We start from the raw sequence: 16,501 nt of genomic DNA, 5'->3' as shown, positions 1-16,501 counted from the left end.
GCAAGTAAGCCGAGCCATTATACTTACACTGGTCAACCAGTCGTTGCATTTCCCCTTAATGCTGAACACCAAGCGAAGAAGCTCCAATTTCCTTTTTTAAGGTCTTTGGCGTGACACGACCCAGGATTGAACGTGAACCTACCGCCCCCGTGTTCATCAGGGCATCATCTGGAAGTGTAGAGTGCCTCGACTATATGGTACGTATGGAGTTCCCTACTTCACCGTGCGGAAACACAAAAAGGTGCCGCCTAAGCAAAGTTGAAGCCTTTTGTAAGCCAAGATGAAGCCTTTTGTAAGCTAGTCTTTGCCACATAAGAGATAACGTGACAATAATCCGCGTGAAAAACGGACGCTGTCTCCCTGTTTCTCTCCATTTGTATTTCGTTACTTACTTGACGAAGCGTTTACTTATTATACGACTGGAGGTTACGTCTAGTGGTATAGAAAACTGGATAGGATAAGGAGAAAACCACACACGACAGTGGAACCTTCGATTAGTGAGCATCGTTCCATTATTGCGTAAATATAGATAAACTATATTTCCTGTCATAAATACTATACCTTGTGACCTCCAAAGGTATACAATGACCTTCAAAACTAACATGCTTTACTGAGCGCAATGGACATATGGCTTTATTCACACCATAGTGTTGCTGGTGGACATCATCCCAGTTCGCTGTTACCTTGATAGAAGCGACTTCAGTTTGACTCAGGGACACGCGATATGTTATGTCCCCGAGCTCGGACAAATTAATAAAAAACAAGTAGATCCGATCTAGTTCTGTGTAATTCTCTCTTGGTGGCAGTAAGTGTTTAACAGCGCAAATGAAGCGAAAGTGAAACTTATTGGGGATCTCTTAAGCCCGGCGCACACGAGAGCTATGTGCTTAGCAAAAATTCATTCGTGACCCTTGCCTTGAGCACGTAACTCTCGTCTGCAGGGAACTTTTCTATAAGCTTTTGTCTTTTGTGGAGTTACGCCAAATATCTAACGCGTTTCGTTTATGCATACACGATGCCATGCCGTGTACAGCGAACGAAAGATCTCTCTTCAAGTAGTCGCCAATGCGTCTGTGTTTCCGGGTAACATGATCTGCAAGATGGGGGTCCACAGGCTTAAGGCAAGTGCCACGAATGAAATATGTGTGTTACATGTGGGAAAGTGTGCTAGTGGTTTACACCATGCACACCTCAGAAAACTCACTGACGACAGCTAAAAAGTCTTCAGGAATTCATACAACACCAATCAAATAAGGTAATAAATAATTATTAAATTCATCACATATCATAATCCTGAAGTACTGTACTGTTGTTGTATTCGGAACTTTATAACCATTCCTTAGCTAGCTTGACTTCTCTCCTCGACCATCTGAATTGTGGGAAACAGTGTTCGAAGTCTCGTTGAATTCCAGAGTTTCACCTTGTACCCAGTTCATAGTCTGCGTTTTGGACTTTTTAGTGACTAGATTTACAGTGTTCCCTGGTTTGATTTTACATGAAAAATCAGCTGTGGATTCAAATGACGGAAGAACAGATGGCTCAACACTGGGACCCCTTGGAGACTTATCCTCCAAGTCTCTGAACCTCTGCTGTGTCTTCAGCCAGATTTGGTTTGAGCGAGTGGAGTTAGCGTTGTCCAGGTCGGTCTGTCTTCCTAGAGACGATCCAAGCCCAGCACTTTTGTTCACCCTGAAGGACACTTTCACCTGCGAACAGAATGTGATATTTTAGCCACATGCAGGCAATGTTTTGGGCTCTGTTATAAGAAAGAGGAGGAAGGTCAGAAATCGGTGGATGGTCGTGGGTTTCCACCAGGTTCTGCCCTGTTTCCTCTCACCATAATACTGGCTGCCATCCGGTAGTATAAGACAAATAATCTTGAGTATGGGGTAAAATACCAATCAAATACATAAATAAATTTCGAGTCAGTATCAGTACATAAAGTGTTATGATGTTGACAAATAAAATAACAAAGCTACTTATGCCTGGTGCAACACTGCAGGCTTTGGTGGCTGCCTAGATTTCAGCTCAGTTTAGTTTTATTGTCTTTATTTTTCAAGTCTGTTTTTAACTAGGCTCGAGTTTCAGGTAGCACTAAGATTCATACAAAATCCATGAAATTTGTGTGTGACTGTGTTCAGGATACATTACAGACAATGTCACAAGAAGATATGCCAGGTTAAACCAATGAGAACTTTTGTCTGTAAGTTGTAATTCCATGCGAAACTCCATTTTAAATGTCAGATTGTGCTTACAACACCAGTGTTTGAACTCAATCTGTAATTCCTCTACACTAAATACGAATGATTACCACACAGATACTAAAACCAGAGCAGCAATGCTCGCAGGTATCCAAGTAATAAAAAAAATTCCTTTTAATTCAGGTGAAACTGATATCAAAATATTCCTGGGGCAAGTAGAAAGAGCAAAGGTAAACTTTCTCTTCAGAGATGGAGTTGCTTTCTCAAACATGATCTTTTTAAAATCTATTCCTTCCTTGTAACTCCCCACCTATTCAAATCCCCTTCTATCATCATACCAAAATATAACAAATGCAGTAAGTTTAATTACTACATTCACACTGAACAGTCATGAGTGCCACTTAATAATTAATTTGCTGTACCCAATGTTGTTCTCATGTGTGTTATTATGTTGTAATGAATTTTTCTGAATGTCTTGGGGAAGAAAAACTTTTTTCGTAAATTTATCAAGAATTCTTTGCCCAATTAATATATTACTGTTGTTTTTATCATTATTTTTACAAAGCAAAGATTGAGAACTTACCGGTTCACAAATACCGGTATTGTCTTTGCCCAGACTCTTTCCTTCTGTCCAGCCCATCTTCTCTAACATCTTATGTCCTTTGTTCACAGCCGATATTGGCCTGAAAATAAACCAATCAATATCCATGGATAAGGCAACACGAAGTTTACTTTGTGTTTTACGGGAGAGCCAACACCAAAAAATCCTAAAATGGAATAAAAAATAATACTGAAAATTCTTATTCTGTCCAATCTTGATGTTTTTTCCCATTTTTGAAGGCTTTCCAATTCAACAGGAAAAATGGCTTGAATAGTCCAAATTTTCCACAAATTAGATGATTTCCAACTTTCATTTTTATACTCTACCACTTGAAAAAACGACCTTAAGCCCATTATTTAGTTCAGTTCGGTTATCAAGTCAGCCAGGGCTTGGCCAACCAGTGGCTGAGGAGCAAAGAAAAGCCTGGGTTGAAATGTGTGGCCTTTCAGCAGGGCTAGGAAGTGCCTGAGCTCAAACATGAAGCAGACAAAACTTAATTTTGCACAAAGATGGGGCTTCTGACATTTGGTATAGATTATCACTTCCAACAGACAAAACTGCATTGTGCAAGAAAGCTGGCGCTTCTGATTTCTAATATGGATTTGCACATAAGCGGGTACATCGTACTTCTGATGCAATCATTTCCAAAAGACATATTCCTTGTGCAAATACACATGTATAGTAGTTCTTATGACTTCTGATATGGATTATCAGAACTTACTTGTGCACAGAAGGTGGTGCCTCGGCTTCTGGTAAGGATTATCAGAACTTACTTGTGCACAGAAGCTGGTGCCTCAGACTTCTGGTAAGGATTATCACTCCCCTTAGTTTTTCGTCTCTCCTCAGCTTTATCGCTGTATGAGGGATTGTTTAAAGCTGATTTGTTCCCTTCATAGTCTGCATTCTACATAAAGAAAAGGTGATTTGGTCATGTAGATGCATGCTAGTCTTTACAGTTGTTTACCTATTACATGTGGTAACATGTGGTACATCACCAACATGGTCAATTTTCAAGCACATTAAAAACTTTGCTAATGTAGACGTGTCCATGGTAAGGAATCTGTTGTAATAATGTACCAAAAATAATACATGGATGCCATAAAAGTACAGCTCATCTAAAAATATTAAACAGCCTTATAACAACTCATTACATGTATAAAGTTTATTACTCAAAAATTCTAACTCAGCAGTTGTGAATATTACTCAAAACCAGGCAAAAGTAGAATAATAGTCATTCTAATGTACTTTATAGTTAATAGAAATTCTACATTATTGACACAGTGATCAGCTGTTTACAAATATACGGACTCACCGAGGCCAAAAATCCCAGTGACAACCTCTTTCCTTTCATGTTTATGAACTTTTTTTTACCATAATTCAGACCACAGACAACAATAACAACATGTTTTGAAATACAGTACAAATGACACAAAGATGAAAAAAAGAGCTTGTGAGATCATTTGGCATCGCTAATTCCGCATATACTCTACGGACTATCACCACAACTTTTGCTTTGCAGTTTGGCTTACTTTTTAGAGATATTTACCAATAAATATCCACTATCAGAAAGTCGACATTTTAAGAAGGCTTTCACACTGTAACTCTCGTAGCAGCGCCGCCATATAGACAGAAGAGTTACGTATATTGCCACTAGTATACTCCACCAGTATGAACTGTAACGAACTTGCAAAAAATACACCTAGTATGAGCTGTAACAGCCTTGTAACAACTGGCCAAGTATGCAAAGCACTGGTAACTTTTAATTCACTTTGTACATGATATTCCTGTATCTGATACGCACTCAATGAATTCTGCTTTCTCTGATTCTTGAAAGAGCGGTGTACACAAAGACAAAAATTATGCAAGCAATGAACTTACATCCAGCCCATATTTTCTTTTGATGTCCTTCAGCTGTCGTCTTCTTAATTTTTCCTTCTCTTCTTTGGACAAAATAACCACATCTATCAATGGGAAAATAAAGACCAAAAAGACTCAACTTTATATTTATTGGAAAACTTACACTCTGATTGGCTGTGAGCCTGCAGATTAGCCATTTACCATTCTTTGACTGGCTGTGAGCATGTACATTAGCCACTTACCTTTCTTTGATTGGCTGTGAACATTTACATTAGCCATTTACTTCTCTTTGATTGGCTGTAAGCGCGTAGATTAGCCATTTACCTTTCTCTGATTGGCTGTGAGAATGTAGATTAGCCAGCACTTGACCTGGTTCACACTGGTCACAGGTGTCAAGGCCAGCATGGATGTGGCACAGGAGAATGGATGAACCGACCTTGATCCTGTCTCCATGATTCAGCAAGCGAGGCTCTCCCACAGACTTAGGCTTCAGCATAAAATGAAACAACAGATGGTATTAGCAACAAAACAGATTTAGGCTTCAGCATACATACTGAAACAACAGAGGATATTAGCAACAATACAGACTTAGAAACAGTACATGATATTATCCATAATATAGACTTAGGTTATAACATACACGAAGCAGCAGGTGGTATTGTCAGCAATTCAGACTTAGGTTTTAACATACAAGAAACAACTGGTGATATAAGTTATAATACAGACTTAGGCTTTAACATGAGAAACAGCAAATTTATGAGAAACAGCAAGATATTAGCAAACCCATCTTTTTACACCCATGTTACAGTTAATGTAATCAAACAATGGGTTGAGCATTTCTGTTAGGTCACATGATACAGCAGAACTTTTTTACCTTCAACTATAAGATCTTGAACAAGAAACACACCCATTAAAACAGGCACAAGGATTCATTAACAAGATACATACAAAGATTTATAGAAATACTAATGATTGTCCCGAGCCAATAGGTTCATGATAGCAGGGTGCAGGTACGATGTTAGTTGCTAAATGTAGTACTGGAGCACTTGAGTTTACATGTGTGGATTAAAATCCTTCTGACTCAATCATTTCAGCTATTTGTCAGATACATGAGGAGATACTGTAAATGGTAGGTTCTTCCAACATGGAAAATACAGAAGTTATCCGTGGGCTGAGAAGGGTAGGTGGGAATATAAACCCTGGGTGTGCTATTTCAACTCTGGGCAGCAAGCAAAGAGTTAAAAATTCACAGCAATGGCTTAAATCCATGTATACCCTTTTCATCATGCAGATAGCGATTTTGTCTCTCCAATATTTATCAAACAGAATACCATTCTTATAAATATGTAAAGTATGAGCTGCCATAGCCAAACTCGTCATGCTTGTCCCTGAGCAGTAATTCAGCTGTACAGGGTATTAATTATTTAAACCCCCGAAGGGAATTACATACAATGTGAGCCTGCAGCTCTCCCGAGTATATGTCAATCTTTTAACCCGTCAAATCAGCCAATGGCAATCTAGAATCATGGGTGATGTTGGACAAAATATTTTTGAGCATGTCTTAAAAGACCAATCAAGTATTGTTGAAAAAAATATATGTTTTTCAATATGTTATGAAATGAATTAATCTAAGAGTACATAAAGTCTTATTAATGACAACTGCTTTGACAAGGTTTACCTCTGCTATTCTGGTACCATTTATAAATGTTCCATTCTGACTTCCTTTGTCCACTATCACATAGTTTCTGTCAGGTTCACAGTAACATATCTCTGCATGAATCTGAAATACAAAGAAGAGTTTTATACCTGTCCATGTAATAAAAGAAAGGCAGTAGTACATGTAAAATTACAGCTAAGGGAAGCCAACAATGCCATACCTGTGTAATAGATGAAGGGTTTACTTTGTGGTTCACACCAGGATTTGAACTCAGATTTCCATGCTAAAGAATGGTAAACACTGTGAGTATTTAAAACCAGTCAGAGAAAAACAGGCCACTTACAAGCACTGGAGGAAATTATAACACCTTAACATAGTCCAAGCAGATTTCATCAATAAAAGTGTAGATACAAGAAATAATTATACCTGCACTATTGCTTGGTTTTTGCAAACGTCACATGACAGTATTAAAGGTAACTTGAAGGATAGAAAACTTGATGATGCAAGTTTATTACTTATGTGATGGAAGAATACATTTCTATTTTTTTTTTTTTTTGCATACATATAAACGGAAAAATGCACAGCTTTGCGAACCAAAAGGTTTCTTAAATCAATGTAGATGACCTAAAATTCCACCCTTTTACCAAGTTGCAAATTTTGTTTGATTTTATGATCTTCAAAGGAGTTTTGAGGTTGGTTTACAAGGTAGGATAATGTGGTACTGGAAAATTCCTGTTTCAGTACAAAAAGTAATATTTATGACAATTATTTGTTCTAAACAAGCACTTCTGGGGGTGAAACTTTAGGTCACTTACGTATTCATCCAGACCAAGCCCTACATTTAAAAAGGGTAATTAACCACGCAGCCATGTCCTTGATCTTTGATTCCAACACACTCTTTGATGATTTGCATGATAAAAGGGTGCAACGCTCCCTTGGTATAAACACACATCACTAACTGTTATTAACGGATTAAAACATAACGAGGCCTCGAAACTAAATATTAGTGCTACTCAGAACTGACACTCAACTCCACACGCAACTTGTGCAGTCCTTTCTCTGCTGTACATTCGGTGAATCTCACAGTATTGGCTTGGGGAGAGTGTAACAACTGTGTGACTGCACCTGTGGTATTTACTGTAGGCTACAAAACCCATGTCCTTGTGCACTGAACCATCAAAGTAAGATTTAAATGTCAACTAATCACTCATCAATAACATCTTTTCGCCTAAATGTCATGGGATTTAAAACATTCCCTCAGTATAGTAGGTGTAGTACACATGTCTGGTGTCATTTGCCATTTTTGAAATTCACATTCTTAGCTAGTTATTTTTTTTTTACAAATAGCAGTCTAGCAGTTGACTTAAGAGTAATTGAAGATAACATAAAAAGGAATTTTTTGGGGAATTTCTGGCAGGGCCTGATACATGGTATTTTAAACCTGTGTAAAGGGTTTGAGGTTCTGGATCCCTAATGATAACATTTGTACATGTAAAAATGGTGGAACTATTAGGACTTTCTCCTAACGCATTTAGCGTATAAATTCTGAAGTTTCCCCCAATCTAATCAAGGTTTGCTCACACTTAAAACTCAGACATGTTAATTATAAAATTGCAGGTTGACTTTAATCACACATACATTGTACGTGCAGGTGATCAAATCAATGATACCTGAAAAATGACACACTTTCCTTTTTCTTCTGGTTCAAGCAGACGTTCTGCATAAAAGGTACATTTTAGCCATTTTCAATCCTAGATCTACAGGTGAGCCATTATCTTCTCCATTCAGTGCTATCATGATGCCAGCTCCCGATAAGAGTTTTGAACAGCCACCATTTTCATAGTTGAAATGTCGCAAGATTTTGCAGTACATGGGAGCTGGGTGACAATTTTCACAGGACAGCCTATGCTTTAACCTAGCGGCTGTATACTTACTACATAAATATTTGTTTCACTGAAATTCTACATTGGAAATCATACCCTCATTCACAATGGCTAATATAGTAAAAATAATGGAGAAATTGAATATGTCACGAAGAGAGTGCTTCTTTCAAATATTGCCGTTTTCTTGGCTGTGGAAATAAGCTACTGCCTCAAACTTTAAAGGCCAAAGTCCATGACTAATTTACTAATTTGACCACGACTGCTCCGTTGATGTGAGTGGAGTAGCCCACAGGCTGGAATGCAAATGTGGCTTACAAATGTTTTGGCGGTAGACCTCAAGTCTGTAGTACCTATGTTACAATTTGCCTCAATAGCAACTCTTGTAGTGTCTCATGTCTTCATTGCCACTGGCAAAAACAACACAGAGAATTTAATACTTATGACCTTCAGCACATGTATACCTCAGACAAAATTAAAGAAGGATCCTTGAATTACCTCTCCTTAGCTTCATCCACCAGTGTTTTATTTATTTATTTGATAGCTGTTTTACGCAGTACTCAAGAATATTTCACTTATACGATGACGACCAGCATTATGGTGGGAGGAAACAAGGCAGAGCCCAGGGGAAACCCACGATCATCGACTGATTGCTGGCAGACCTACCCAAATAGGGCCGGAAAGGAAGCCAGCATGAGCTGGACGAAATCAAAGCGACTGTATTAGTGAGAGGCTCCTGGGTCATTACGCTGCACTAGTGCGCTAACCGAGCCACGGAGGCCCCCACCAGTGTGTTATAGAAACCATGAAAAAAAAAGAAAAGAAAAGATTCCCATCTGCAAAAAATGCACTAATCTTCCATTGTGTGAAAATATTAGCTTGTTTTATCTCTAAACCAATGTATTTTACTTGTACCAAAGACTGATACACATCCTTTGAGTGCAATGGCTAAAAGGAGAAGAAAACATAAAAAAGATGCCAAAATCAGATGAGAGAGCACTTTTTTCTTTCAGGCGAAAGGGGTATTTGAAAATAAGTTTTTGATTGGGACCATCTCTTTGGTATATATCATCTTTGTATAATAATGTTGTAAATGAGGATGTGATGCAGTCTGATAAATTTGAATGTACATTTGATGTACATCCAAACACATGCATTGAATCTGAATTATGATAATATTTATGAATATATTACAAACATAGATATGATCTAGTGCAAATATATTTGCACTATACCATACAAAATATACCATATACCATACAAAAATTGTTACAGAACTATGACCACAGATCAGTTTTGTGTGAAACAAAACAAGGGAAACTCCGAATACTGAAGTCAATATACTGGTATTCTATATTTCGGCGTAACTATGTCGCCAAGGATATAATGGTAAATATATTGTTAAAACTGAAAGATGTCTAATGCAACGATTAAACGAACATGGCTGTAACGGTAAAAGTGAAATCTACAAACATCTAATAGATTGTGAAAATTCAAATCTATGCAAATTTTCTGTAATTTTGTTGCACATTCTGCTTCATAATACTGAATTTATAGACATAGCAGACCACTGGAATCTTTCACTGATAAAAGAGGCTCTAGCAATTAAAAAGAAATCACCTACACTAAATCATGGGTTAAAAGCCCCAAAGCACTCACTGTATTAAAATAGCCTCCCTCTACATAATTTGTCTCTTACCCTCACCCACCAATGCAACTCTTCCTTTCTTTTTTTTCTTTCTTTCTTTCTTTCTTTCTAGTGGTTTCTGAAGCATGCTCTTTGTGACTGAAGATGGTTACACAGTTACATAGTTATGTCTAAATATAAAATACCAAATATGTTGACTTCAATATTGGGAGCTTCCCTTGTTTTGTTTTACAATAAAAATTTTTTTTTCGAATGACTTTTTCTCCTTAAAACTTTTCGCACTCTTTCATTAGAACTTTATGTAAGTTTCATGTTTTCTCCACCTTTAAAATGTGACTGACACAGGTGATATTACAGGCCTACCTTACTGACATTGATCTCTGGAAGAAGAATCACATGACTTCCCTCTCTCCCAATTGACCCCCCTGGGTAGGTGATCACAAACAGAGACCCTGGGTCCACCACCTCAGACTCTGTGACCATCACACGGATACATGGGGGATAGTTACATGGGTTGGACTCTAAAATATCACAAAAAGGTGTCTCAGAATTTTCAATAAGGTAACTGATTTCCTAAAAAGTTACTGAAACACTTCAGCAAGCAAAATGATATGATATCACAAGTAGTTGATGTGAAAATGGCTGAATAACTGAAACTTTTAACATTCTGCATGTTAAACACCTGTAGTGTTAAACACCTGTAATCAACAGTGCAGAATATACCTAAATGACCTAAAATTTCACTTAAAAAAGTGCATTCTTAGAGGCAAATAAATGTCAAAATATACTTTGTTGGTGTTGAAACTTACAATTTTCCTGTGGAATATCATCCCATGTTCGAAACCTCAAAACACCTTTCTAAAATGAAGCAATCTCTCAGAATCAGGAAAAATTAGCATGTTAGTCACGGACAAATTTTATGGTCATTTAGGGTACGTCATTTTTAAGTTCAATGACTATGGGTTTGACTGAAAATGAGATGAGAGATGAACTTGTTAGACTTATATGTTGTCCAATGTTGTTCTCTAGAATTTTCACTTACACAATGGTTGTCATTTTTATGGGTGGAAGAAACCTTGGTGCCAGAGTAAACCACAGACTTTTGACACATTTACACAGACAAGCTTGGTGTGATGTTAGATATGGGCACCACACTGATGAAGGACAAGTGATCTTCATACTGCCTGACACTGCACAAAGGACCAAACAAGTCCTAAATTAGAGTTTCAGTGGTGGGATACTGGAGTGGAAATTCACTCAATGGTGACCCCTTTGACTATATGGCACATGAAAGAAATGCATGTTGAACTCACAAGTAGTAGGCCTATTCAAAACATCTCATTCAGCCATATGTCCCTTACCCTCTACAATTTCTGATGTTTGATCACTGATTTCCACACAGTCCTCTTCAGAATCAAGCGAAGATAACTCTGACTCAGTAAGCTCCCCTGATTCCAATTCACTCTCACTGTCGCTGCCCACATCAGAATCACAATTAGTGTCAGACTGTTGCCAACAGTCATTCTGCTTTTGGCATTCTGTTTTTGTATTATCACAGTCAGCAGTTTCTGAATGAGTCTTGTCCTCTATACAATCTTTCTTTGCTGAACAACTGGTTGCCTCTTCCCAAAATGCTCTTGATGCTTTTGGACGAGACGTCCTGTGTGAACATGGTGGCTCACAGCTTTCACTTTCAGCTTCCATTTGATCTACTTTACACCTTGCATCCTTCCCACTGTGAACACATGATATATTGTTTCTACAGAATTCTGACTCCTCTTCTTTCCCCACATCCATCTTTTCATTTGCCTGTTCATCACTGTCGTTGTTACATTCTCTTCCTTGTTTATCTTTTCTGGCCTTTTTCAAAGCTCCATGTTTGTTCTGGAAAAAGAAAAGTGATCCACACTGACATCAATTGATATTTACCTACGGCATGTTTTAGCTGCTTTCCGATTCTTAAACTCTGAAATTCTTCTGCCAGTCCCTGAATTCCACCTCCCTGAAGATTAGAACAGGGAAACAGAAATTTACCTAATGTGATAAGTGAACAAGGCAAGAATAAGTCCACAAATTAACTAGGCATTAACTCTAGATTATTAGCCAACCATATTTTTTGTTTTTATTGAGATGAATATCATTTTAGCGCTGATCTCTGATTTTCTACTTGATACTGAAATGCAGTCTCCGTTCGATCAATACTAGGATTAAGACAGACACAATCTATCTTAATCCCAGGTCTATAAAGGGTAAAAACATCACCTAATTGAAAAGATACAACAAATGTACCATGCCTAAAATTCAGCTTATGCAAGGCATAGCATGGACTTGCCTATCTCTCACACCAGCCAATCAAATATTGTACTCTAGAATAAACTGTCCATCTCATGGAAATGTAAGCCAAGTGTTTGTATAGCAAAACAACTCTACACAGAGCAATAGTTCCACAGAACTTCACAGTACACTATACATGGCATTCAACTGACGTTTGAGCTTCAAACAAAACTGTTGAAATGTTAAAAACGCAAAGCTGAGAGAAAGTTCTTTGCATGAGAAAGTAATTTTTAATGGGCACAATGACATGTAGAGCACAAACTGACAGCTATAAACATGATGTACAGTAAAAGACATAAACTTTCATCACCCTCAGCCACACACAAAATTCCCCCACCCTCTGCCACATGCAAAATTCCATTATTAAAAGAAAATAAATGTAACAAAGTATTACTTTTGGCACTTCACCATATATTTTTACAGTTGTTAGGATATTACCTAATCTTTTAAACAAACCTAACAAGCTTAGAAATTTCATCATTAGGCAAAATGTGTAACTTAGTCATTGGACAAATTTCAGCTCATTTTACCATACTATTAGTGGAATTTAATGTCATCCTTCAATTGATACCTGGTTTCATGTTGTTGTTTCATGAACTTCTTCACAGTTCTGTTTACACAAGATTCTTAATCACTCTTGATGGCTGATAAGTACAGTCAGTGTGAGAGATTTCCTAGAGGGTTAGACATGACAAGATAAAGTATAGTACACATATTTTACTTGCCTTTTTCCCTTCTCTGTCAGAACGATCTTTGTGTTTTTTCTTGACACCTTTACTTCCCTTGCCTGTTTCTTGGGACTGGTGACCATGTGTGTACCCTGTTGCTGAGTTGTCATAGAAACCTGAGGTATCGTTTGATTGGCTTGCATAGTATGCTGACATATCAACCTGGGAGTGGAATTTATATTCTGCTGAAGCTTCGTCGTAATAAAAGTAAGTCCCTGATGGTGGGTCAAAGTACAGAGAGTTCTCCTGCAAAAAATGAGAAATCAAGACAGATATCATAGACAACGAATTTAATGTCTGTTTTTAAGAGTTCATATTTACCCCTGAGCTATAGACTATTAAGAGAATCATGCCAAATACATGTACATGTGACTTGTTCAACTGTGCTCTGGCCACTATCTGTGGCTCAATCAATCTGAATGAGTACAGTGGCTATCTCTAATACTGCCTCTGATAATAAAGCTCTTAAGACATCTACCGACCTTTCCATACCGTCACTCAAGAATACACATTTGACCCATTATATTTTAATAGGACTGTTGCATGCAGGTAAACTTGATGTTACGTACATTCTGTTCAAACTTTCTCTGACATCATGATGCTACAAATGCTTTCACCACTAATGGAATGAAAATAATGTTTTCATGATAACGCTTGGTGTGAATTTGGGCTTAAATAAATACACACTAGGGTAGCATACTTATAGTATCACTATACATGTGCAGTGTACTAATGGCATTCAACAAATGTAATACACACAATCCAAGTTACATCATTATGACAACAAAGTGACGCTCCAATACAACATGATGTCGCTGCTTTACATTATGGTTAGTTATTCGCATGCCTTTTAACTTTCTGGCAGTAATGAATTAAATATCATTATTTTTTTCTATACTTGACAACCAAGCCCAACCAAGAAGACAGTTCAGAAGATTAATTTTATCCTGTTGAAATAAGTTTCAGTATTAGTATTAAATACCACTGCATGTTAAAATGGGCAGACTGACACTTCCATTATGTACTCAACAAAAATATAAACCCACGAAGCAATTTTTATATTATTTTCTCTCAATATTAAATAATGTGTTAACTCAACAATTAGGGTAAGTATTCATTATCAATTGTGGCTTCAATTTCCACTTCAGTTCAGTCACTTGACTTGGGGAAAACAAATCAATCAATATACAAATAAATAATTTTTGTGGGCATGAGTCATGAACGGTCATTTTAATATAGCATTTTTGGTTGTGCATTTATATTTTTGTTGAGTGTGTAAAAATGGCATCAGGTATAAAAAATTGCATCAGGTCTTAAAGGTCTTGTAGTGACATCAGGGATAAATAAAGTGGACTTACATTGTCATAGAAGTAGCCTGATATGGAGTCATAATACATCCCTGTGTTTTCGTCATAAACAAAACCTGTGTCCTGAAGAGCAGCCTCTGCTGTGGCCCGTAGACATTCAGCCAATGATGTGCCAGAATCTTCAGTTGTTAAGTCAACCTGAAATGTCAAATAAAATCATTTACTTCAAGCTGCTGATGTGGAATATTGAGTCAAGTGATAAAATGTACTGTATAGTTGAACTAAAAAAACAAACTCTGAATAGGAAGTGCTTCTGGCAAAGATTTTTCTGTGAAAACTCAATGTTTCTATTTTGAAATTTCACACCTGAGAACAGAACAATTTTTGTGACAGCAGACAAAAATCCTGACAGAAACTTTGCAATTATTCTGTAACTTATCTCCCTAACAAACTTGTTCAGTAGTGATTTGAACACTGGTTTTTCTTCTTGCCAGCAAATCTGTTTGATAAGTGTGTTTTACAAGGTCCCCTAATAAGACTTTGAAATGTTACCTTTATACTTTGTGTGGCAGCAAGTCTCACGTACACTTTTACACAGAGGTAAAATATGCAGTGAGTAGCCAAGTAAGACAAACCTTTCCAGTTGAAAGATTCAGTGATCCATCTTGACCATTGGTTGCTCCTGCAACTTCTGAGCCGCTGTAAGATAATGCCGTCCCTATAGAGGAAGGTAGACATATCCTTCACATCAGAGTATAACCAAGTACATATATCACTGCTGTTTGCTCCCCTCGTTTCCATACATATGGCCAGTGCATATTCTTAGTTTCAGTTATTACTGAGTTTCACTTTAATATTAAAATACAAAAAATAATTTAATATAGTGTTACACCTTGAAAATGCACAACATGAAAGACGCTGGAATTTTTGTTTAATTCAAGCCAAAAACAAATATTGAGACAAACATAACATCTGAGAATAGTAAAGACAGGTTCTGGTCTGAGCAAGTTACAGTTTTCCTTCAATCAGTTCGAATGATTGTATGTCATTAATGCTTTTTCAAAGTGTTTGAGTATACCTGCAGGGTGAGGTCAATTCAACTTGCCTAAAACAACAGCATGCATTTTATTAATTTACATTCCTTGATTACTGTTTTATGACTGTCAATAACAGCTCTCGGGTATATAAGTATGTTGGTGGAGAAAGCCGTGAAGCTTTTTTCCGAGACAAGTAAAATAAAGTTAAGAAGAAACACATATTTCCTCACCTGATGTGCCCCAGTGTTGATCCTGATAGTCTACAGTCTGTGTGGCCTGGTGGGTGTTGGTGGGACCTCTGTTCTTGTACTGGTGAAGTTCTCGACTTAGATCATCTACCTGTTTGCGCAGATCATCATTGTAACTCAGGGTTCGCCCATACTGACGCTCTGCCTTCTCAGCTCGTTTTAAAGCTGATCTTAGCTGTTTTCTTACGTCAGCGAGCTCTTTAGTTAGTTGAGCAACATGACTCTCCATGTCAGAAATACTGGCTTTTGAAATGGAGTCATGGCCTGATTGAACGTCTTCTTTGGTTGCTTCAACTTGTTGGGTGGGACTGTCAGAAATCATCTTGGTTTCTTCAACGCTACTGAATGAAATTCATGTCAGCGCTCAACAGTGGACGTCTGCAAGAATAAGGAAATAGCTATCCACCAAAAAACAAAGAAAAAAGAATTGTTTTAAAGTTAAATATTTTAATTTTTTAGTACAGTATACCCCCTGTGCTTCTGCAGTGGTCTGCACAGGAGCAATGGATAAAGTTATTTGCGCTTTCTTATTACCATCTTTTCTACCCAACTGATTTATTACTTTAATTGGTATTTTACATCATACTCAAGAATAGACTATGACTGCAGCCAGCATAATGGTGAGAGGAAACTGGACTGAGTCCTGAGGAAAACATCTGCAGGTTGCTGGCAGGCCTCCACATGTGTGACCAGAGGGGAGGCCAGTACAAGCTGAACTTTCAGAGCCACCTCATAGGTGTGAAGCTCCCAGGGAATGCATTGTGCTGCACTACAGGTCATGGAGGCCCCTCTACCTAACTTTACTACTGTCCTATAAGTTAAGTAATTTCTACTTAACTTACTACTTGGGTAAGCGGTACAACATAATTACTGTTCAAGTGAAAATCAAATCCCACTTGCACACCGTGCTTGGGGTTTTTAATTTTCACAAGTGCAACCCCAAGTTGCAAAAGTTTTAAATTCACAGTTTCAGTTCACGTATAATTTGCTACATGTTTATTTA

The 16,501-nt window shown here is 37.5% G+C and overlaps 1 protein-coding gene across 1 annotated transcript; it reads right to left on the bottom strand.

Moving 5' to 3' along the window:
• Positions 1 to 1,193: 1,193 nt before the first annotated feature.
• LOC135472979 (angiogenic factor with G patch and FHA domains 1-like) lies at positions 1,194 to 15,865 on the bottom strand. Its single transcript, XM_064752732.1, has 12 exons — positions 15,481 to 15,865; positions 14,849 to 14,931; positions 14,265 to 14,411; positions 12,904 to 13,152; positions 11,206 to 11,728; positions 10,208 to 10,365; positions 6,338 to 6,439; positions 4,984 to 5,146; positions 4,681 to 4,763; positions 3,576 to 3,706; positions 2,785 to 2,884; positions 1,194 to 1,706 (listed from the first exon to the last, which is right to left on the bottom strand). Exons 1-12 carry the CDS (start codon positions 15,818 to 15,820, stop codon positions 1,344 to 1,346), a joined length of 2,442 nt encoding a protein of 813 aa, XP_064608802.1. The 5' UTR covers positions 15,821 to 15,865; the 3' UTR covers positions 1,194 to 1,343.
• Between the last annotated feature and the right edge of the window lie 636 nt (positions 15,866 to 16,501).

This window comes from Liolophura sinensis, chromosome 8 (assembly GCF_032854445.1).
Source record: "Liolophura sinensis isolate JHLJ2023 chromosome 8, CUHK_Ljap_v2, whole genome shotgun sequence".
Lineage (NCBI taxonomy): Eukaryota > Metazoa > Mollusca > Polyplacophora > Chitonida > Chitonidae > Liolophura > Liolophura sinensis.
Note: the sequence above shows the minus strand (reverse complement) of the source record. Positions and strands in the feature narration are given on the sequence as shown.

Excerpts from the sequence above, each read along its gene's own strand:
- LOC135472979 (XM_064752732.1), bottom strand. The coding sequence starts at position 15,820 with ATGATTTCTGACAGTCCCACCCAACAAGTTGAAGCAACCAAAGAAGAC. Across the intron at positions 14,412-14,848 it reads TGAATCTTTCAACTGGAAAG|GTTGACTTAACAACTGAAGA; the intron begins GTTTGTCTTACT and ends TTGACATTTCAG. Across the intron at positions 13,153-14,264 it reads CAGGCTACTTCTATGACAAT|GAGAACTCTCTGTACTTTGA; the intron begins GTAAGTCCACTT and ends CATTTTTTGCAG.